The following is a 23,061-nucleotide window of genomic DNA, read 5'->3' on the forward strand; positions in this document are numbered from 1 at the left end:
GACCTCTAGGTCCTACCACTGCCTTTATTGACCAGTTCTCTACCTGGCTTCTAGATTTTCTCTCTGCTGACATTCCCATCAACATCATAGGTGGCTTCAACATCCCCGCTGACAAACTCCAGTCAGCAGGCTCTAACTCCTGTTGCTTGCTTCATCTTTTGGTCTTACTCAGTGGTCCTCCACAGCCACTGACACAGACAGACATATACTAGGCTTCACCCGACTCTGCTTCCTATATAACCTCACAACCTCCCCATTTCCCATATCTGACCACCATTTATTGAGATTTTCATCCCTGTTCTCCTCACCAGTCCCCCATGTCAAGCAAGTAGTGCACCCCTGCAAATACCTCAAACACCTAGACACTTACACACTGTCTAACTCTATTCTTTGGCTGTTCTCTATATATACACTTCATGACCCAGCCAGTGCCACTGTTTTATACAGCACTATAATCACATCAGCTATTGACTTGGTCACCTCTCTTGCGCATGGCAGTGTGCAACAAATCAATAGACAACCCTGGCACAATAATTTCACTAAAAAGCTTTGTCAAGTATCCAGGGTTGTGGAGAAGCGCTGTAAGAAAACACACTCACAATTAGACTGCAAAAATCACTTTTGTTACCAGTGGTTTTGACATTAATGGCTGTGAGTTGGGTTATTTAGAGGGCACCAAATTTACACTGTTATACAAGCTGTACACTGACTACTTTACATTCTATCAAAGTGTCATATCTTCAGTGTTGTCCCATGAAAAGATATAATGACATATTTACAAAAATGTGAGTGGAAAACTCACTTTTGAGACATAATGTATCAGACACTGGCTGTATTATTTCATCCGTCAATCGGGCAACATGTATCAACACTCAGATTCTCTTTATAGTTAAAATAAAGTGGACAACTTTAAATAAATTTGATTTAACATTATTTTTACACCAGACAACCCCACTAACAATAGAAGTATCAATCCTTACTTAGCGTTTATGTCTCATTTAGAATGTATAAAAATGTACAGACTATGAAATTAGCTTGGTACTGGCTGCCATACTGAGGGGCTGCACATCACTTCTAGAGATGCAGCAGGTAGCAGCTCTAGTATATAGTGACTACACTGACACATGAATATTATTACGGAGGAATCACAAAATTGCACTCTTTCAAAAAAACCTGTGAGCATTTTTTTGTATATAAAAAAACCTACGGTCTTTCTTTTATATTTTCCCAGGTCGTAAAAAGTTGGGATGTTGTGTAAAATGTAAAGAAATGTAAAGAACGTAGAATACAGATCTGAAGTTGATGGTAAGCCATTTTCCATTTCATTTGAAAAAATTTACTCGTTTACAGACTGATGGCATCCGCACTTCTCAAAAAAGTTGGGACAGGGACATATCTACCATTCAGTAGCTCCTCTTTTTTTTCCCACAGTCATTAAACATTTGAGAAGTAAGGAGACCAATTGCTTCTGTGAAGCCTTTTTATGATGGATGCAGTTTGTCGATTAGCAATGTCTTGCTGAAATATCTAAGGCGTTCCTGGAAATAGACATTGTCTGGATGGAAGCAGACCTTGTTCTAAAACCTCTATGCTCAGCATTGATGCTGCCTTTCAAGATGTGTAAGTGGAGCATCCCACGGGGCAGGTGTTTTAACCTACTTGTTGCCAGGCCGGGGGTGCAGATCCTCTGCATTGTCACGGGGTGGCTTGGCCCGGATCTGTTGCCCCGAGGCATACAGGAAGGGAATGATGGCGGTGGACGAGAGGCAGGAATGGAGGATGAGGGTGGTAGTTGGAGGTGGAGGATGGGGGTGACTGTTAGGAAAGTCTATCGGATGATTGTGACGCCACCTGTGTTACGTGGCCAGGTATGCGGCCGCCGCTGCAGGGTCTCTCGCCGGGGCAGATGTTGGGTGCAGCTGGGATGGTGTTGCTCCCCACAGGCGAAGCGGGATTACCCTAGGGAAGATAATGGAAGACGGGGGTGGTGGTAGTCCCCGTGGTCGCCGCAGCGCTGGGCAACGGGGACAGTAAAGGAGAGGCAGGGGCTGCAGTTCCAGGTCTTTTTACTCACAGGTCTTTTAAGTGCTGCCCCAGAGTGCCGATCTTTGCCACGATGGGCTCCAGCCGATCCTGGATCCATGAAAGGTCAAGTCCGGTGTGTGTGTCAGCCAGTGAGACCTTTCCTCCTTTGATGCTCTAAGTATCGGACCCCCGTGGCGTGAAGCACTTGGGGATCCCGGTGTTAGTAAAGTGTCCCGTTCTGTATGCTGATAGCGTGGTTCCGTTGTGGGGCTGGTCCTCAACCCTGGATCCTATATGCTATTTGGCTGCAGACTCGTTGGGACGGATCCGGTGACTGTTCTAGCCGTTCCCCGTGACCCTTGCAGAGTTGGTAGATAACATAAAGTATATCTGCCCTAGGATTCTCTATCCTGACAGCACCGATCCTGTGGAAGCAGCCGCCTGCTTCTCCCCAGTGACTGTGTTGAATGCCTTGGCCCACAAAGCTGCTTGCGGCACATCCGCTCTACTCTGTGTCTGAAGTTGTTCTCTCTCTGTGGTAGTTGTGTTGTGTGTTCCAAGTTGTTGCCACCAGCCGCTGCCACCGGCTGGTTCACTGCTCTCACCAGGTCAACCTGCTCTTCCCACTGTGTGCTTCTCACTCTCCCGTGGCGGTTTCTTCTCCCTGTCCCTGAGTCCCCAGTCCAGTGGATCTGGGGAGCCCCTGGTGCGGTGGCCTCCTGTAAACCCACCGCTGTAGTGACCCCTTACTGTGATCCCATCCTGGCCATTGAGGAGGGCAACCCAGTTTTACTGTATGTTTGTGTGAAAGGAAACCGGCAACGACCTACCACAGACCCAGGATAAGTACTACACCCTAATGGGGGTGCAGTACCCTGTGGCCATAGGCACTAATGCAGCCCTGTACCACCAAAAATGTGGGCTGATAAGCTGGATGGTTCTTCTCATGAGTCCACAAAACACTACGTCCATGGATTCCATGATTTCAAATTTTGATTCATCTGACCACAGAATAATTTTCCATTTTGCCTCAGTTCATTTAAAATGAGATTTGGCCTAGAGAAGACGGCAGCTTTTCTGGGTTGATATATGACTTCTTTTTTGTATTATAGAGTTTTAATTTGAATTATGAATTGCAGGGCATAATGTGTTCACAGTTGATGATTTCTGGAAGTATTCCTGAGCTCATGCAGTGATTTGTACGACTGAATCATGCCTGTTTTTAATACAGTAACATCTGTTCATAGATCACGAACCTCCAATTTCGAGTTTGTCCCTTGTGCACATGGATTTCTCTTGAATCTCTGAATATTCTGAGTATATTATGTATTGTAGATGGTGGGTCTTTGCAATTTCAGGTTGAGGAACATTTTTCTGAAATTGTTCCACAATTTGTTGATGTAGTCGTTCACAGATGAATCTCTGACCATCTTTGCTTCTGAGTGACTCTGCCTCTCTAACATCCTCTTTTTATACACAGTTATGTGGCTATTAAGAACTGTTTTTCCATTAATACAACCTTCATTTTCCAGCCTTCTGGTAATGATGTCTCAACATTTTTGTAGAGGTGTTGCAGCCTTCGATTTCTAAATGAGTTAATTTTTTCTTATTAGATGGAAAAGTGTCTAAAATTTAACATCTGATCTGCTTTCTATGTTCTGTGGCGAATTAAATATGGCTATAAGAGATGTCCAAATCGTTGCATTCTTGTTTTCATTTCATTTTAGACAGTATCTCAACTTTATAAATTACATGAGTTAGGGCAGAATATGACACCATATCAATCAATTGTAAAAACTACACCCTAGACTAGAATTTACATGACAAGAGAACTTAAGGATAATGTGTCTCAACTTTGTTGGTATTGGGGTTGTAAAAGAATTGTCTTATTTTGGACAAACCATTTTTATTAGTAAAGCTCCCCCCAAAAATAAAGTGATCACATGGTGTCTCGCTGCTAGAGGATCCGAGCACCACGTGTTCAGTTTCCCTGCAATGCCACCACAGACTAAATTAGACATTAGATGAGGCCCTACACAGACACATAATAGTTGTTCTCTGCTTAATCTAATTAATTGAGGTCTATTTATGGGGTTTTACTTAGATGGGGCCATTAATATATAATCACTTTGGATCTTAGCCATGGGAACCCCACCAATCAGCACTATGAGGGTGCTTGAGTTCTCACATCAGCACCATTGAGATCATCGTTAGTTCCGATAATTGTCGGTGGTCCGAGGGGTCAGACCTTCACTAATCAGACATTGACGATCTTATTATTAGTGTTAAAGTCCAACGTAGTCCCTTTACTGACTAAATATGAAGTGATACTACCTGTATTCCCATACTGTGTATACCTAGGTTAGGAGTGTCAGCATGGGGTGATGACTAAATTACCGGTAGTCGTCACTCAGCATTCTTAGATACAAATTATAACTGGAAAATGGCTGAAGAGAAATGTAATGACTTTCCTTTCAGAACTTTAAATTCCTGGTCCCCGATACGAAATGTGTAACATCTCTCCTCTCTTCTCCTGCTATGTGCCATTTATAATAGCGTTTTTCAATGTGTCACAGGGGCCCTGGGTGACATTTACCACCGCTATAGCTACGTGGCAGTATCTGCTATTGAAAATGGTTTTGTAATTATAGTATCCAAATCCCACAATGCATCATCCATGATGGCGATCCAGGCTGTCAATCAGATCTAGAATATTTATTGGCCTGGCCTTGGTGTGTGATGTGGATATATGAGTAGTCGCTTTGTAAACTTGCTGTTTTGTAATAAGTTAGTCATGGATGTACAGCAAAATATGTATCTAGATATCTACAAACAAAAGAATACACCAGCTCTAAGAGAATACATGAAGTTTGGACTGCATTACTGCTATATAGAATATACTTATTAAATGAAGGTACTTAGCACACAAAATGGCCAGTTCATGAGAGCCCACCAGCCACAACAAGGGGACTTTTCTTTGAGAGGACTTGGGCTAAAAACCTACAAATATAGGGGGCAAGTATGATACAGTACTATTTAAAGCATCTTCAGGCTTATGGAGGAGTGCTCAGCTAAATATGGAGGCAGTCACCACCCCCAACAATATATCTAAAATAATAATAAAAAAAAAAAAAAAAAAAGCTGACCAGCAGCTCTGAGTAGAATAAAGCAAATGTGGACAGGTGCAAGCTGCCATGACTGGATATATATTTATTTATCTATATATCATACAGTATATGAGTGTCTATCAACTAAATCTCACTATATACAATATATCAAACTTGCTTGATTCTGCTAGGAGGTTTTTTAAAATTTCTTTTTAGTATCTACCTACAATAAAAACAGCATCACTATTTACAGTCATGGCCGAAAGTGTTGGCACACTTGAAATTGTTCCAAAAAAAATAAGTATTTCCCCTAGAAAATGATTCCAATTATACAATTATACAAATATTATCATACACATGTTTATTTCCTTTGTGTGTATTGGAACAGAGGAAAAAAGGCGAATTGGACACAAAACTCCAAAAATATCCCAGACAAAATTGTTGGCACCCTCAACTTAATATTTGGTTGCACACCATTGAAATAAATAACTGGTATAAATTGCTTCCTATAACCATAATGAAGCTTCTGACTCCTCCCTCATGGAATTTTGCACCACACTTCTTCTCTCATATTTGAAGGCACCTTCTCCCCACAGGTGTTCAATGGGATTTTGATCTGGACTCATTGCTGCCACTTCAGAACTCTACAGTGCTTTGCTTCCATCCATTTATGGGTGCTTCATCACATACTGTATGTTTGGGGTCATTGACCCATCACCTAGAATGCAAACCCATTTTCCTGGCACTGGGCACTACATTGCCAGCCAACTTTTGGTAATCTTCAGATTTCATAAGGCCTTGCACACAATTAAGGCACCCAATACCAGAGGCAGCAAAACAACCCCATCTTTGAACCTCCCCCAAATGTGACTGTAGGTACTGTATTGTTTTCTTTGTAGGTCTCATTCCATTTTTTTAGTAAACAGTAGAATGATGCTCTTTATCAAAAAGCTTTATTTTGGTCTCATCTGTCCACAAGACGCTTTCTCAGAAGCATCATGGCTTACTCGCTCACATTTTGGCAAACTGCAGCCTATATATTTATGTCTCTGTGTCAGCAGTAATGTCCTCCTGCGTCTCCTACCATAGTGTTTCATTTCATTTGAATGTCATCGGATAGTTCGCGCTGACACTTATGTACCCTGTGTCTGCAGTACAGCTTGAACATCTTTGGAACTTCATTGGGGCTACTTATCTAGTATTCAGATTATCATGTGTTGCAACTGTACCACCCTGAAAGGGGCCCGGCCGCTTCTCCGCTGCTCGGGCCGAGCCGCTCGAGGTCCGGGCTCGGGTTGTCGGTGGCACGAGTGCCTCAGGACCGGGGGCCACATCGCTTTGTTAAAGGGGAGGCAGTGGGGTGGTGGTGGTGTGGGACGAGGCGCGCAGCCGGGCGGGCCGCGTTGTCGTCCTACGGGTCGTGACGCCACCCACGGGTCGTGGTGATGGGATGCACCACCACTGCGGCTGGAGTGGAGGGTTTCCCCGGGATCGGTGTTACGGCCCCAGCCTAGATGTTAGCCCCTCCGTGGGTAGGGGCAGTGTGTCCCGGGGCCCAGTTGGGAGGGACCGGCGACGGTGTTGTTGTCGGGGTGCAGGGTGCCGTGCTGCGGTGCAGTGTCATGCCCGGATGGCACTGGTGTACTCACGATTAATTCACACTCAGAGTCACTGGTAAACCAAAGTTCGGGTATGGTCGGTTCCCGCGGCCGGCTGCTTGTGTCCCCTGTGAGGTTGATGGTAGCCCCTTTCCCTTGCACCTCTTGTTGTGGTTTTTCGACTCCCCTGCCTGGACAGTGGTAGCCCGCACCCCGGCGTTGAGCTGCCGGAGGAGCCCTCGGTTGCCCGCTGGCGCTGGCTCGTCGGATGTTTGGCCCTTGGCGGTGGCTCTCACCCGGCATCGGTGGGCTTTTGCCTTCTTTTGGGACTTTGGGTGTGAATGAACCCGTGAGGTCCAGCCAGCAATCAGTCAATTTGCCTAAACTCAGTGGTTTCTAAGCTAGGATGGGGTCTGAGTACCCGGTTTCTGGTGCTCCGGTACACGGTTGACTCCCCGGTTCAGGGCTGGCGGGCTCCAACCCTGGCCCGGTCCCTATGGTTCCGCCGGTTGCCGTACTGGTACTCCTGTAGACGGCCACCACCGTCTGCCTGCCTGACGTTTCAAGGGTCCCAGGCTCCTTCCCGAGTCCCTGACAGCTCAGCAACTCCACTCCTCTCACTGCCACACTCTACAACTTCAAACTTAGACTCAACTGTATTTCCTGCCTCAGGCCAGTAGTCTCCTCGGTGGGTGTGCCTTTCTGCCTAACTCCGCCCACCTGGTGTGCCCTACTGGCCCTGAGGGAGGCACCAGGTCTCCCTTTCAGGTGACGGGTATGTCCTCACAGGGGATGGGGGGGGTGTCTAATGTGGTAGGTGTTGTTACCTGTGACCCCTGGGGTCCAGGGCGTCACACAACCTTCCATTAATTTTTCCCTACTGTCTATCTCCAGGGAGATTAGCTACAGTGCCGCCATGAGTTGGAAACTTCTTGATTTTGTTGCGCGCCGTGGACAAAGGAACATCAATATCTATGGAGATTGACTTATAACCTTGAGATTGTTAATATTTTTAACAATTTTGTTTCTCAAATCCTCAAAAAATTCTCTTCTCCTCTTTCTGTTCTCAATGCTTAGTATGACACACACAGACACACAATGCAAAGATTCAGTCAACTTCTCCCTTTTTATCTGGCTTCAGGTGTGATTTTCATATTGCCCACACCTGTTATTTCCCATAGCTGAGTTTGAAAGAGCATCACTTGCTTGAAACAAAGTTGTTAACCCACAATTTTGGAAAGGTGCCAACAATTTTGTCCAGCCCATTTTGGGGGTGAAATTGTGTCCAATTTGCCTCTGCTTTTATGTTATTCCAATACACAAAGGAAATAAATGTATATAACAAAACATGCAATTGCAATTATTTTCTGAGAGAAATACTTTATTTTCTGAAACAATTTCAAGAGTGCCAACACTTTCGACCATTACTGTATATATCTATTTGTTATATATCTAATTAATCATATCTATCTATCTATCTATCCCTCTACCTATCTATCCATCCATCCATCCATCCATCCATCTCATCTAATCTTTCTATCTATCTATCCCTCTATCTATCTATCTATCTATCTATCTATCTATCTATCCCTCTATCTATCCATCCATCCATCCATCCATCCATCACATCTATCTATCTATCTATAAAAATTCTCATTACACGCTGCTATAAACATCTTCCCACACCCTCAGTTACTCATAGCAGTGATAATTACTAGTGTTAACCATATTCTTATCATTGACCAGTGAAGATTAGGTGTCTTATTTCTCACATTTGTCTTAAATGGATTAAAAAGTGGAAGAATCTGTATTTTTTTCCATTGAAAGACAACATGGCATATGGATGCAGATCAAAATCAGCCTTAGTCTTCATTAAATATTAACATTTCTACAAATGTATGTACATTAGGACGCCTATATTGTCGGTAAGCTTTTTAAACTCAGAGCAGAGTAAATGGTTTTATTTCAGTAAGTAAACAACGCACAGAAAAGTCCCTGAAGCTTCACATCTGAATAGAAAAAATGTAAATTACTATACAATTTCATATCATTAACATATTATTTCCATAGCTCTTCGTGGGCTGGTAATGTAAATTCTGGCATTGTATATGCATGGAATTAGAGCAGCAAGAGAAAACTGACACAAATACATGTTTACCTTGATAAATTTAAAGGGTTTGTCCCATCCTCAGGAGTGCACCGCTACACTGCCTACTAGCTTCCTGCCTGCCTGCCTGGGGGCGGTATGATCCTGATAACTTATAGTTCACTCCAGCAGCATTATTGTGCCTCTGATCCAGGACATGACGCGCTTCAAATCTGCAAGTCAAGGTTGCTTTTTTTCTGTAGCATTGAGGGAGCATAGCGGCATTAAAGCTGGCCCGATCTGGGCAAGCTTCAGGGCAACACTAGCAAGCTTTATAGCAAAAATCTTGTAAGCAGTTCATTCCTTGCCTAGGAGACCGGCCACCATTTCTAGACTTCACAGATCTCCGGTTTCCTGCTGGTCTTAAGTGTGCAATTTCTAATGCTGTAAATAGGCAGCTTTTCTTCTGCAGCATCCGAGGAGCTGGTCGGATCTAGCAATCTGGCCAGCTCCAGAACAGCTCTATGGGAAAAATTTTGTGAGCGCTGCATTCCTTCTCTCTTTGCTTACGATACTGGACACTACTGATAGGCTGGAGCCGTGGTGAGTAATCTATACAAAGAGCAGGACGCAATAGAATGAAAAGTCTCACTGTTCTTGAGAATGGAGAACTTTTTTATAAGTCAATAGCAAAATTGCTTATTTTTACAAACATTTTGTAATTTTATCCATTCAAAGGGAATCTGTCTTGAATTTTTTGCTATGGAATCTGCATAATGTAGTGGCAGAGAGACTGCTTCCAGCAATGTGACACTTACTAGACTGCTTGGTGCAGTTTTGCTAGAATCCTTGTTTTCTCTCATCTGTGTATAAACCCAATCACACCACTGTTTGGCAGCTCCCTGTGTGCAGTGTACATTGTCAGAAAGCTTCCAAACAGTGGTGGAGGTGGGGTCTCACATATCAGCTGGACTGGCATGCACATGCAACAAAGTCCTGTAGTGATAAACCTCTGCTGATAAAACACTGATTGTATTGAAACTACAGCACACAGCCTAATTAGGGACACATCCCTGCAATCAGGATCTTAATGCCTACATTATGCTGCTTTCAGATTAAAAAGTTGATACAACCCCTTTAAGAAACACTTTTTGTGCTATAATGTAACAAATCTAACCAAGAAAACACTCTCGCTAACACACCAATTAAGTAGGGTACCCAACCATAGTCTCCTGGGCCTTGATGTAAAATCTCTTACAGGGTGCTCCCACCTAACATATGCTATTATTAAAAGGAAGGTGTCGTAAAAAAAAAAAAAATCAATAACTGAAAAAATGTAAAGTATTAATGTTTTGTTTAAATATTATTACCGTATTTGTTTTTAATTGAGCAAAATATAAAAAAAAAAATGAAAAAGTTTGATATTTTCCACTGTTAAACACTAGGGGGAGCAGCTGCTGAATCCTACAGAAATCCCACTGTAGAAATAGCCTGGATTACAGCTGCAGTAAAGTGGGTAGAATCTGCTCTCCTGTGTGTGATGTCACCTCCCCCTCCCAACCTGGGTGTTTACAAAGGATAAGGGAAGATGAAGTGTAGGGACACAGTGCAGAGCCATTTTGTTGGTGACCACAAATGTCTAAAGTGTCCCCAAGGACAGCAGGAGTATCACACAGGACAAGATTAGATACACAGCTAAGCAGACAGTATCACACAATATAAGATTAGATACACGGCTCAGCAGACAGTATCACACAGGATAGGATTAGATACAGCTCAGCAGACAGTATCACACAATATAGGATTAGATACACGGCTCAGCAGACAGTATAGCTAGGTTTACACACTGAGACTTTCTAGCGATCCAACCTGCGATCTCAACCTAGCCGGGATCGCTACAAAGTCTCTGGTGAGCTGTCAAACAGGCAGACCTGGCCAACGACGCAACAGCGATCCGGACCTGCAGAGTGACCTAGCTGGTTGTTGGGGACGTGTCAAAGCTGCTATTTGAAAGGGAAGTCGCTGTAAAGTCCCCTTTACACACTGAAACTTTCTAGCGATGCATGCTGCACAGTGGGAAACAAAGGACCTAGGAATGGTCCTGAACGATTTGTAGCGATCACAACTTCACAGCAGGGGCCAGGTCGCTGATAGGTTTCACACACTGCAATGTCGCTGGGGAGGTCGCTGTAACGTCACAAAACCGGTGACGTTACAGCGATGTCGTTTGCGATGTTGCAGTGTGTAAAGCCACCTTATCACACAGGATAGGATTAGATACACAGCCCTGCATACAGTATCACACAAGCTAGGATTAGATATACAGCCCTGCAGACAGTATCACACAGGATAGGATTAGATACACAGCCCTGCAGACAGTATCATACAAGCTAGGATTAGATACACAGCCCTGCAGACAGTATCACACAGGATAGGATTAGATACACAGCCCTGCAGACAGCATCACACAGGATAGGATTAGATGCACAGCCCTGCATACAGTATCACACAGGATAGGATTAGATACACAGCTCAGCAGACAGTATCACACAGGATAGGATTAGCTACACGGCTCAGCAGACATCACACAGGAGAGGATTAGATACACGGCTCAGCAGACAGTGTCACACAGGAGAGGATTAGATACATGACTCAGCAGACAGTATCACACAGGAGAGGATTAGATACACGGCTCAGCAGACAGTATCACACAGGATAGGATTAGGTACACAGCTGTGCAGACAGTATCACACAGGATAGGATTAGATACACAGCCCTGCATTCAGTATCACCGGTTCACGCACAGGCCGACAGGTGGCAGGAGGAAGGAGGGGGGGTGAGCGGTGGGTGTTTTGGGAGACGTTAGCAGCGGCGGTACTCACATGCAGAGGGACACAAACACACACACAGCAGCAGCGGCGGGGGCTGGTTAGAGCGGAGGGAGGGGGTGTCATTGGAGATGGTAACGGTGGGGGGAGGGGAGGGTAGGCGGCCCATACTCACACATCCTGGTGGTTGACAGGGGTAAAGTGGAGCAAACAGCATAGCTGTGAGCTCCACATTGATAGCGCCGATCTCCTCCCTCGGCTGTGATCTGGACAGCCCAGGGGGTGCGTCCAGGTCACAGCAGACGCCCACTGTAACGTACTGCATGGGGTCAGATCCCGACCACTGTTCTCTATGCACAGGGGCTGCCATAAAGGAGTTAGTTACTGTCATTACACACACAGCAAATCCAGCATGGCCCCCAGTGCCTCCAGTAAAGCTAGAATTAAATAAAAACTAAATAAGCGGTGATTTTAATTTTGTATTAAAAATACTTGATTTCATAACCACTATTTTTAATACAAAAATAAAAAAACGCGATACATTCCCTTTAAAGGGAACCAGTCACCAGGATTTTCGTATATAACCTAAAGCCAGTGCTATACTGGCACTATCAGGCTTAGTCTATACATACTTGTAGTGGTCAGCTCGGATGTATAGGTTGTGAAATCCAAGAAAGTGAAGTTTGTAAAATGAGCAGCTTCTTGAGTGACAGTTGCAGCGGAGCAGATCATATATTCATTGTTATCTCCTCCCTCTGTTAGAATTAGCATAAGTATTATACAATTCACTTTGTCTCTTGCAGGACCTGTGTGAGGTCATACCCATGTGACCTGGTATCCGGCTTTGGTGGCGGAGGCCCCGCCCCTTCTGGTCACATGGGTATGACCTCACACAGGTCCTGCTAGATAAAGTGAGTTGTTTGTATAATGCTCATGCTAATTCTAACAGGGGGAGGGGATAATTATGAATATATTATTTGATCCTCAGCTGCTGTCACTCAAGAAGCTGCTCATTTTACAAACGGCACTTTCTTGGATTTCAAAACCTATACATCTGAGCTGACCACTAAAGGTATGTATAGATTAGCCTGATAGTGCCAGTATAGCACTGGCTATAGGTTATATACGAAAATCCCGGTGATTGGTTCCCTTTAACACTGGGCCTTGTTATGCTGGGCGGGCCCTGGGGCTCTTCAGACATTGACTCTCTGCACTTATAGCCATGCACCTGCACTCGGTGACAGTCATACAAATGTTCAGAGAACCAGCCTGAATTAGGTCCAAACAAGAGGTACTACAGTGGTACCTAATCAGTAGCTGATTTCTCCCTGTGGGGCTGTCTGTGGCTGTCGCTGATATAGACAACAGAGGGTCCTTGTGCAAGATCAGTATATGGGACCCTTGTTTTTAAAATGCTCATTTGATGACAACTAGGTCCTAGCTGTATATCACTTCATGCTTCTCTGTTAAAATGCCAATCCACCGATAATAGTAAGTACAGTGATCAATTATTTGTTTACGGTAGTTCCCCCCAGGACCCAAATCATTGTTTTATATTCCCATGGCTAGATTATGCATCATCAATCTGAAGTCCATTCATACAATCAAATATTTTCTTTGCCATCTTAGGCTCCATTTCTTATTGTTCATCCTTTTGCAGTTGTGTGCCATACTACTTTTAGAGGCAAGTCTTAAATTGTCTCAGTTACTTTAAAAGAATCTATCATCAACATCAACCTCCTAAACTGCATATATGAGCATGTAGCTCTTGGAAAGCTAAATCCTTCAGCACCTTTACATCTTTTATCTGTTGCTGCATTCTGAATGTGACAAAACACTTCCAGAGCCTCGATCTGTTGAGGTTATTTCCCCACCCAGAAGGAGCCTTTTCACTTTGATTGATCGGTCGATGTTTGATATCCTTGCCTGGCTCCTTACATAACATAGACAGTGAGCTAAAGAGGATAGTGGCAGGAAACATGCTTGGGAAGCAGAGGTTCTGGAAGTGCTCTGTCACTCCTAGAGCACTTAACCCTCGCAGGCCTGCTCGGTTACTTGTTTTCTATGGTAGATTTCTATGATTGCGCGTTCTAGGGTTAATACCTTATTTGCATATGAATTAAATGCTGATTTCTCAGGAATGCAGCAACAGATAGAAGATATAAAGGTGTTGATGGATTTAGCTTTCAAAGACCTGTATACTCACATATGTGGTTTAGGGGGTTGATCTTACTGACTTTCCTTTAGGATTTGTGAGATTGGGGTCACAACAACTGGCAGTAAATGGAATAGAGAATATTTCTAAGTATTTCAACAAGTGTATTTTTTCCATACCTTTTTCCAGTTCAACAGGGAAGAGGTCCAGCCTCTCCACCCTTTTTTCAAGCTCATATTCCGCTGAGGCAGCCATAGGATCCACATCATCATTACGACGGTCGTATTCCTCATTGGAGTATGTGCTAAACACCTGTGGGAGGTAAGAACTGTTAGTGTCATGGAGACTCATCTTACATGATAATTTTACCATTTTATAGGCACTCCGTTAAAAATATCCAGAATTCTCGGAGAAGAGGTCAATTCTGGCTGCTGACACAATACACTGGCTATGGCCATATTGCATTGTATCATGTGTTATCTTGAGTACCCGGTAATGAGGATATTTTCAGTGTTCCTTGATTGATTAGAACCCACCGTCCCCATATGTTTATAAATGCTTAGCAACCACCTAATCATATACCATCAAAATAGCCACTTGGCTTAAATGACTCAATTATACATCTGTTCTTGTGAGATAAATCATATTTATATCATAAGGACATAACCTGAAATATAACATTTCTTAGAATAAAATAGCAAAGTACCCCTTATTAAAGATCGCTGGAACTATGCGCTCATGAATGGCACATTTTGGGAACCATTAAATTATTGGTGACAAAACAGTTCTCCAAAGGGGTATATACGATCAGAAAAATAAACAATAAAGGGAATCTGTCAGAAACTTTCTGCTGCGGAATCTGAGAGAGCCTGATTCCAGCGATGTGGCACTTACTGGACTGCCTGGTGGAGTGTGGATAGAATCCCTTTTTTCTTTGCTGTAGATGTAGCTGTGGTCAGAATGCTGAGCTGTGTATAACCCCGCCCACATTTCTGCTTGGCAGCTTACTGTGTACACTGCCTGTTGTCACCAAGTTGCCAATCACTGGTGGGGGCTGGGTTCTACAGATTGCATGGACTGTCTAGCATGGGACACCTAGTCTGGCAGTGATAATCTCCTGCTGATAAAACAATGATTGTTTACAAACTAGAGAAAGTTGCTGAGCAAGTGACACATCACTGGCATCAGGCTCTCTGCCCCTAATTTAAGCAAAACCCTGCTGAAAGATTCCCTTTAAGGTATGATTCCTTTTTCTGGTATTAGTTAAAACCTATGCAACTGTGATCAAGAGTTGTTTACAGGCTTTTCTTTATCTTGGTTAACACCTTGTCAAGACATTGTAGCTTGCTTGCACCCCACTGGCGCTCCAGGCTTGAGACAGGAGAACTTCGTCCCTGCTTGTACCTATATCTATTTTCTATGATCCTTGTCCTAATCCTTCACAAACTTTATTCCTTATAGTTTGGGGTCTGTGGAGGGAGGATCCCTAAACAAGTCCAGCCTAAACTAATTATCCTCTCTCTATCGGGCCCCTAGTAGATGCAAAGTCCACTTCCATCTATGGCGCTTCGATCCTTGCAATCTACTAGAAGTAGACTTATAGAAATACCAGACAGAATGATGCTCACAGACATTATGTGAGGTAAGGAACCCATAGTCATTATTGATGCCTCTATAGTCCTTGGGTTGACCTTTGCACAACTGTTGGATGAAGATTAAGTAAGACTTAAGACCGCTTTACACGCAACGACATCGCTAACGATATGTCGCTGTGGGTCACGGAATTCGTGACGCACATCCGGCCTTGTTAACGACGTTGTTGCGTGTGAAACGTATGAACGACCGCTAACGATCAAAAATACTCACCTTATCGTTGATCGTTGACACATCGTTCTATTCTCAAATATCGTTGATGGTGTACCGCCCCAGCGTCAGCAGCCGGGCCACTGCTCGGATCCGGATCCGCAGTGGCTCTCCATACCCGAGTGGGGTCGCGCGGACACTCGAACTAAAAGGGGGTATTTACAGGGGATTTTGTGGTTAGAGTTCCTGACGCCACCCACGGTGTGTGGTAAGGTGGGATACCACCGCTGCTGTTGGGAGCACCCGGTGGCGTTGGAATGCCAGCCAGATGTTTAACCCCTCCGTGGGTAGGGGAAGATGCCCCGGGGCTTGGTGATGGAGAGAGGGGAGCACCGTTGGGGAGGAAAGGGGCACTGCGTACTCACTCAGTCCAATAACGCTGACATCGACAACTTGTAAACCAGAATTCTTAGCACAGCTTGAAACTGAACGGGTCCCGCTCATCCGTATGGCTAACGGAGTGAGCTTGCTCTCAGGGTTCACGTTTGGTATTTTCTGGACTGTATATTGGGAAAGCCATATCCCCCTCGTTGCGCTAGTACCCCGAATTTGGAGCGGGTAGAGGACGAACCGTAAAGTCTTCGCCCTCGGCGGGTAAATTACCAGGACGCATGAAGCTACTTCCCGGCCTAGGGTCCACGTACCCCATCGTGCCCTGGCCCCTGACCGGAGATGGCACAAGGCCAACGGCTGCCCTGCTCGTCAGTTCCGTGCCCCTTGACACGATCCCCTGCGACCGAGGTTCCAGCTCCTACCAGGCCCAGACCAATGTCTGCTATCTAGTAACTGAGGAGCCCAGCTCCTAACCTCCTCCAACGACTTGTGACCTCTCCTCTCAAGAGTCACCACTTGACTGACTACCCCTGACACTGCTGACCGCCCCTTACCAACTCCCCAAGTGTCCAGCCCTATTCCCTTCAGGCCGTCCACTGGTGTGTCTGGTGGGTGTGGTGCAGAGTGTTTCTAGGATTTTGATTAGCTTGTTCTTAGCAACACCACAGGCCAGGGACCCGTAACCAAGGAGGATTGGATATCATGCAGAAGGGCAGATTGCACAATACCCTGTGACGACCTGATAGGCCAGGGCGTCACACTTATCATCTATGCAACGGCCAAATTTGCAATGCAACATATCCTAAGTATCCCTCTCAATTACTCATTGATGCTCATCATTACCTATATAGAACATATGTATTTCACATCTCTAAAGGCCCTGTCACACACAGAGATAAATCTGCGGCAGATCTGTGGTTGCAGTGAAATTGTGGACAATCAGTGCCAGGTTTGTGGCTGTGTACAAATGGAACAATATGTCCATGATTTCACTGCAACCACAGATCTGCCAAAGATTTATCTCTGTGTGTGACTGGGCCTTTAGGCTACATGCGCACGCTGCTTTTTTTCCTGCTTTTTTGCTGCTTTTTTGGCTGCAGTTTTGTCAGCTGAACTTTCTGACATCTGACTTCCCAGCAAAGTCTATGAGAAGTCAGATTTGTCATGCGCACATTGCAGTTTATTTGTCAGCGTTTTTTTTGTCAAAAGTTTGTGACAAAAAAAATGCAGCATGTTCATTCTTCCTGCGTTTTTGTCAACATTTGTCACCCATTGAAAACAATGAGGGCATCAAAAACGCAGGAAAAATGCATGCTAATCAAAAGTGGTGCATTTTACCTGCCTTTTACCTGCGTTTTTGGTACCAAAAACGCAGGTGATTTGTCAGGAAGTGAGGTCAGGCAAGTGGTCCTGTCCCGTCCTCCACATGTTCCCCGAAGTACCGCTGTCCCCAGGGGAGATGATGTGGAGGACGGGACTATCAGCAGCGGCGGCAGCGAGAGGGAAAAATCAATGTTTTCAGCTGCCAACGTCCATCCCCCTCTCGCTGCCGCCGCTGATAGTCCCGTCCTCCACGTGTTCCCCGAAGTACCGCTGCCCCAGCGTGCACGCACAGGGGAGATGATGGACCCCTCTCACTGCCACCGCCGCCGCCGCTGAAAGTCCCGTCCTCCACGCTCCTGTCGTCAGCTCCACGCTCCTGTCGTCAGCTCCACGCTCCTGTCGTCAGCTCCACGCAGTAGCGCGATCAGCTGAGCTGTCACTGAGGTTACTCGCGGCCACCGCTGGATTCAGCGGTGGCTGCGGGTAACCTCGGTGACAGCTCAGCTGATCGCGCGGCTGTCTTAATTAGCTGCATGGAGGTGACCGGAGCGGCGGTGTCTGCTGCTTCTCCGGTCACCTCCATGCAGCAGAGCTGGATGCGACGCTGGAGCATGCTGGATTACGCCGGACATGGAGGGCTTTGTCGGGGTTAATAAATTGGTAATGAGGGAATGTGTTTGTGTTTTTTATTTCTATTAAAGGATTTTTCGGGCGTGTGTGTTTATTTACTGTAATTTACAGATTAATCATGGAGGGTGTCTTATAGACGCCTGACATGATTAATCTAGGACTTATTGGCAGCTATGGGCTGTCAATAACTCCTTATTACCCCGATTTGCCAACGCACCAGGGCAAATCGGGAAGAGCCGGGTACAGTCCCAGAACTGTCGCATCTAATGGATGCGGCCATTCTGGGCGGCTGCTGACTGATATTGTTAGGCTGGGGGGCTCCCCATAACGTGGGGCTCCCCATCCTGAGAATACCAGCCTTCAGCCGTATGGCTTTATCTGGCTGGCATTAAAATTGGGGGGGACCGCACGCCATTTTTTTTAAATTATTTATTTATTTCTAAATTTTTTTTTTTTCAATTCAACAAGCTTTATGGGCTTGTTTGAACTGAAAAATACATGAAACAATTGTTGACAAAACTGCAGCCAAAAACGCACCAAAAAAGCAGCAAAAATGCACCAAAAAAGCACCTACATTTTTTGTGACATTTCCAGGCTCTCTCTGACAAGGTGCAGTTTTGGCTGCAGTTTGTGAACACGAAAAAGAAGCAGCGTGCGCATGTATCCTTAGACTGAGTTTACCTACGTTACGTCTCCAAAGTACAGTAAATGGATATGTTTGTAGTTTATTCCAACAAAATTAAAGGAGTAGGTTCGTGGAGACAGTCCCTTCCACCTTAGGTATCTCCAGTCCTCCTACTGTAGCTGTAGGGCAAGGTATAGACTGAGTGGATAATATAGGTCTTGAGCTTATTGGTATCGTTTTTTTAAAGAATAGCAGTAGCACTGTGTTTCTATGTGAGTGACAGACGATTAGAGGAAAAGGTTTGCGTCCCTGACAGACCTATTGTAGAGAGTTTTCATCTCTCACATTCTCATCTTTCAGAAAAATAGTTGTCTCCTGTGGTTCATTTGGCAACACAATACAGCCAACGGAGTTAATTTGGTGGCCATACATGCATGTTCCTCTTCCATTAAAGTCTAAGGGGCTCAATAAGTCAGCTGTCTCCTAAAGTGTTGGGCAGAGAGAGGTCCTTGTCCATGTGTGCTAATCTAAGAGGTGGGATTGTGGCCTCTATCTTTTCTACACCTTCATTTCTACACCATGAGATGGTTATATTTCACTATTAGAAGAATAAAAGTTATATGTATTGCCTTATTGAGGAATTATTAAAGGTTATTATTGTGTTTGGACACTACACAATTTATTATGGCCTTTATACGTATTCACTGTATGGCAGTATTATGTGTTACAATTTAAAGGAAACCTGTCAGAATGAAAATGGAGTCCAATCTGCAGGCAGCATGTTATAGAGTAAAGGAAACGGAGTTGATTAATACATAGTTTTGTGAGGAAAATAAATAAGTATAAGCTACTTTTTTCATCATTTAATCCTCTGCTCTTTTCCATGAAGTTTGTTATCCCCACACAGCCACCTGATAGTGTGATGTCCTCACAAAGCCCACCACACAGCATCATCTCCCCACCTACTGCCTCCACAGTATGATGACCCCATGCAGTTCCTCATGTAGTATAATATTCACACACAGTCCCTCACGTAGTATATCCCCACTCAGCCCACAAAGCTGTATGATATCCCCACACAGCCCCCTTCCCACAGTATGATCTCCTCACAAATCCCTCCATGCAGTATGATGTCCAAACACAGCCCCCACACAGTATGAAGATTTTACACTGCCCCGCACAGTATATTGTCCCCACTAATTTCTTCACAGAGTACGATGTCCAAGCACAGCCCCCATGCTGTATAATGTCTGCACACAGCCCCCTCATATTATTATGTCCCCACATAGTTCACCATACAGCATCTTCTCCCCAAACAACATGATGTCCCCTCACAACGTCATGTAGTTTAATTTTCACACACAACCCCCATATAATATGATGCCCCACACAGCCCCACACGCAGTATAATATCCCCACATCACCCCTCATTAAGTATTATGTTCCCACACATTCCCTCAAGCAGTATGATGTCCCCCACAGCTCCCCATGCAGTAGGAGGCTCTCAGAGTTTTCCACAAGTATTGACAATTTTAAAAAAAATGAAAAATTAAACTGCTCACCATTCCCATTCCCCCACTGCAGTGTAATGAGGCTGTAGTGGCGTCTAAGAAAAAACCTGATGGCACTAGAGTAGGCAGGGACCCAACAAAAAGAGTTCGCCTTGCTGTTGGCTGTTGGGCTCATAAAACACTAGTCATTTTTGTGTGCCAAGTATCTCAATTTTTCCATGTTTTTCATAGCAGTAATGCAAGTCTGTATTCCTATATTCATTGTTGCACATATCTTAGCACTGCAGTGTGCAACTGTCTCTTTTTTTGTTGCTGGAGTGACATCATCATGACTGCTGCTCGCTCAGATGCATTGCCTCAATGGGGAAGAGGTAGCTGACAGTTCTATCATTGTATTCACCAGTATCTGCATCCCAAGGTTGCAGATAAAGGTGAAATCGAGAGGCTGGGCAGAGTGCAGCCTCATGATGGGGGACATCACTGTTCGAGCCAGAGGGTTGCATGTGGCACTTTGCCCAGGACTGCTGTAAGTCAATATCCTTACAGCATTCCAAGCCAGTTACCTTTATACAGTCAGCTAGTTTGGAGGGCTTGCACTCATCACTGTAGGGTACTGTTTGGTTGGCTGAATTAGGTAGCAACACTGGAAGTCAATGTCCACGACTGTAACAAGCATCTGAAGATCGGTGTCTTCTATGGCTAATATCTATTTTCACGTTGCAAGGTTCTTTAAAAGTTAGACTTATAGAGTAGCTACCTCTACCGGTTGGCAGAAGGATGATCAGTTTTTCCCCTTCTTCATGAGAGCTAATTTGCATTTCTTTCCCATAGAGCAAATAAGATTCTAGACTGATGTAATTCAAGTTTCCTCCTAAAGTTACCATGTATAGTGATATGGTCCTCATGTTTACCCAAGGGTCTTCACAAATTTTGAAATCGTGTATAATCACCAAAAATTATGACAACAGAAATGCCCAAGTATCATTTAATCTTCTGTACATGACCTGCTTTAATAAATAAATATGCAGACAATACATTCTTTTCCCAAGGATAATCCACTCTTAAAAAATATAAGTATATTGATGTGCTTTTTATTTTCTATGGCACAACATAGTGTTCGGAGAAGTGCCCTATGAAGATACATTTTTATGTATTTTCCATAGCAGGGAATTTGGTAAATACAGAAAATAAAATAATTGTATCTTGATCAGTTATAGTTGTCAATGTTGGCAGTAGTATAGTGTAATAAAATTAGATTTTAATTATATTCAGTGATTATTTCATATTGAGAGAGTAGATAGGGTTGGCCTGGATACACTGAGGATCAGAAGACCCTCCAATGGGCCAAGATTCTGACAGGACCGTGAGGCTCATCCAGATCAGTATTGATGAACAGAGGACTACCCAGTTTTTTGATTAGTTGCTGACTTTCTGGTCTTGTTTGGTCATAATTAGTGATATTACCTTTCAATACAATAAACTAGAGCAAAGGTCCCCAACCTTTCTGACCTTGAGAGCCACATCCAACTCTGAAACTTGGTCGCGAGCCACATTCAGCTTCTACCCACTCACAATAGTGCCACCTAGAACCCCCATTACCAGTATAATGACAGCCAAAGCTGTTCCACAGAAATCACACTGAGGCAGTATGCCAAGATCCATGGGTTCCTTCCTTTCCCCATTCAAATGTGCTCTTTTATGTGGGGCCACTGACAAAAGTTATGATCTTGAGACATCCTCTTTATAGCTCTTTGCTGTTTCATAGGTGCTTAGGCACCAAGCTGACAGCTGCAAGCCACACATCACAGGCCCACGAGCCACATGTGGCTCCCAAGTCACAGGTTGGGGACCCCTGAACTAAAGGATTCAATGAGCTTACTTGAGAACAAATCATCGCAATAGTTTTTGTCTGGTGGTTGAATGTTACATAATGACACATCAGAGAGCATGCCACGTTAGAGAGCCACTGCTACTAGTCTCGGCTAGTCTATTGGCCAATTGTCTTATGCGACATGTCATGTCAGGAGAAGAGCTCTTTAAATATACATATAAGCTTAGCACCCACATAGTTCTTATGAAAGCTAGTAGTCAAGAAAGTCATTCTCCTGTCAGGGATGACGAAAGGGTAGGAAAGAACGGGCATTGGGAAATTGAATGTAAACCACTGGGATATACCAAGAGGACAAAACAGCCATATCTTCTTTATAACAACTGGAACTACTTTCCAAGTTTTTCTATGGGGTCCCATGTTTACCATGTCTCTGGAGCTAAATGCAGGCATGACCTTACTGGGGAGGCACCAGAATAGGACCTCAGAGTCATCTGTGACTTCCCATATCTTAATATTCATCTTATATCACTCTCATTAGATGAGTTTATGTACGGAGCGGTCATTTCATCACTGCTTTTTGCACTTAATACTATTCATATTTAGGCAACTGTATTAATGTTATTTGGTACACATATGGCACTTTTACTTGGACACCATATTTTATGATAGTATTATTCATTAGATTGCCCTGTGATCTAAAGACAACATCTTGAGAGGTTCCTATAGGCCAAACAGCAATTCCTTACTAATCTTATAAGAAGATGCTGCTGACCAGCCTCGGGTTAATCTGCTGTATAGGTCTGTGTGGGCCTTATGCTTACTAGGCGACATCAGAATCAACATCAAACCAACCACAACCAAGGAATTCTTTCTAGACATAAAACCCTACAAGAGATTCCTCCGAGCACCACAAGAACTTTTCAGACAACCTGTTGACTACCAAAATATTACAGCACCCTATACATGACTGGCCATAGGGTAGCAATCTATTCCTTATAGCAAAATATTAAAGCACCCGATACATGACTGGCCATAGGGTAGCAATCTATCCCTTATACCAAAATATTACAACACCCTATACATGACTGCCCATAGGGTAGCAATCTATTCCTTATACCAAAATATTAAAGCACCCTATACATGACT

At 44.2% G+C, this 23,061-nt stretch overlaps 1 protein-coding gene across 1 annotated transcript in view; it reads right to left on the reverse strand.

Annotated features, from left to right (window-relative positions):
• PPP1R9B (protein phosphatase 1 regulatory subunit 9B) overlaps window positions 1-23,061 on the reverse strand; it is a 43,701-nt gene that overhangs the window by 17,498 nt on the left and 3,142 nt on the right. Inside the window, exon 2 of the mRNA XM_075350207.1 lies at window positions 13,979-14,111. Within this exon, the coding sequence (XP_075206322.1) occupies window positions 13,979-14,111 (133 nt within the window). The remainder of the gene's footprint in view (window positions 1-13,978; window positions 14,112-23,061) is intronic.

This window comes from Anomaloglossus baeobatrachus, chromosome 5, assembly GCF_048569485.1.
Source record: "Anomaloglossus baeobatrachus isolate aAnoBae1 chromosome 5, aAnoBae1.hap1, whole genome shotgun sequence".
Classification (NCBI taxonomy): Eukaryota; Metazoa; Chordata; class Amphibia; order Anura; family Aromobatidae; genus Anomaloglossus; species Anomaloglossus baeobatrachus.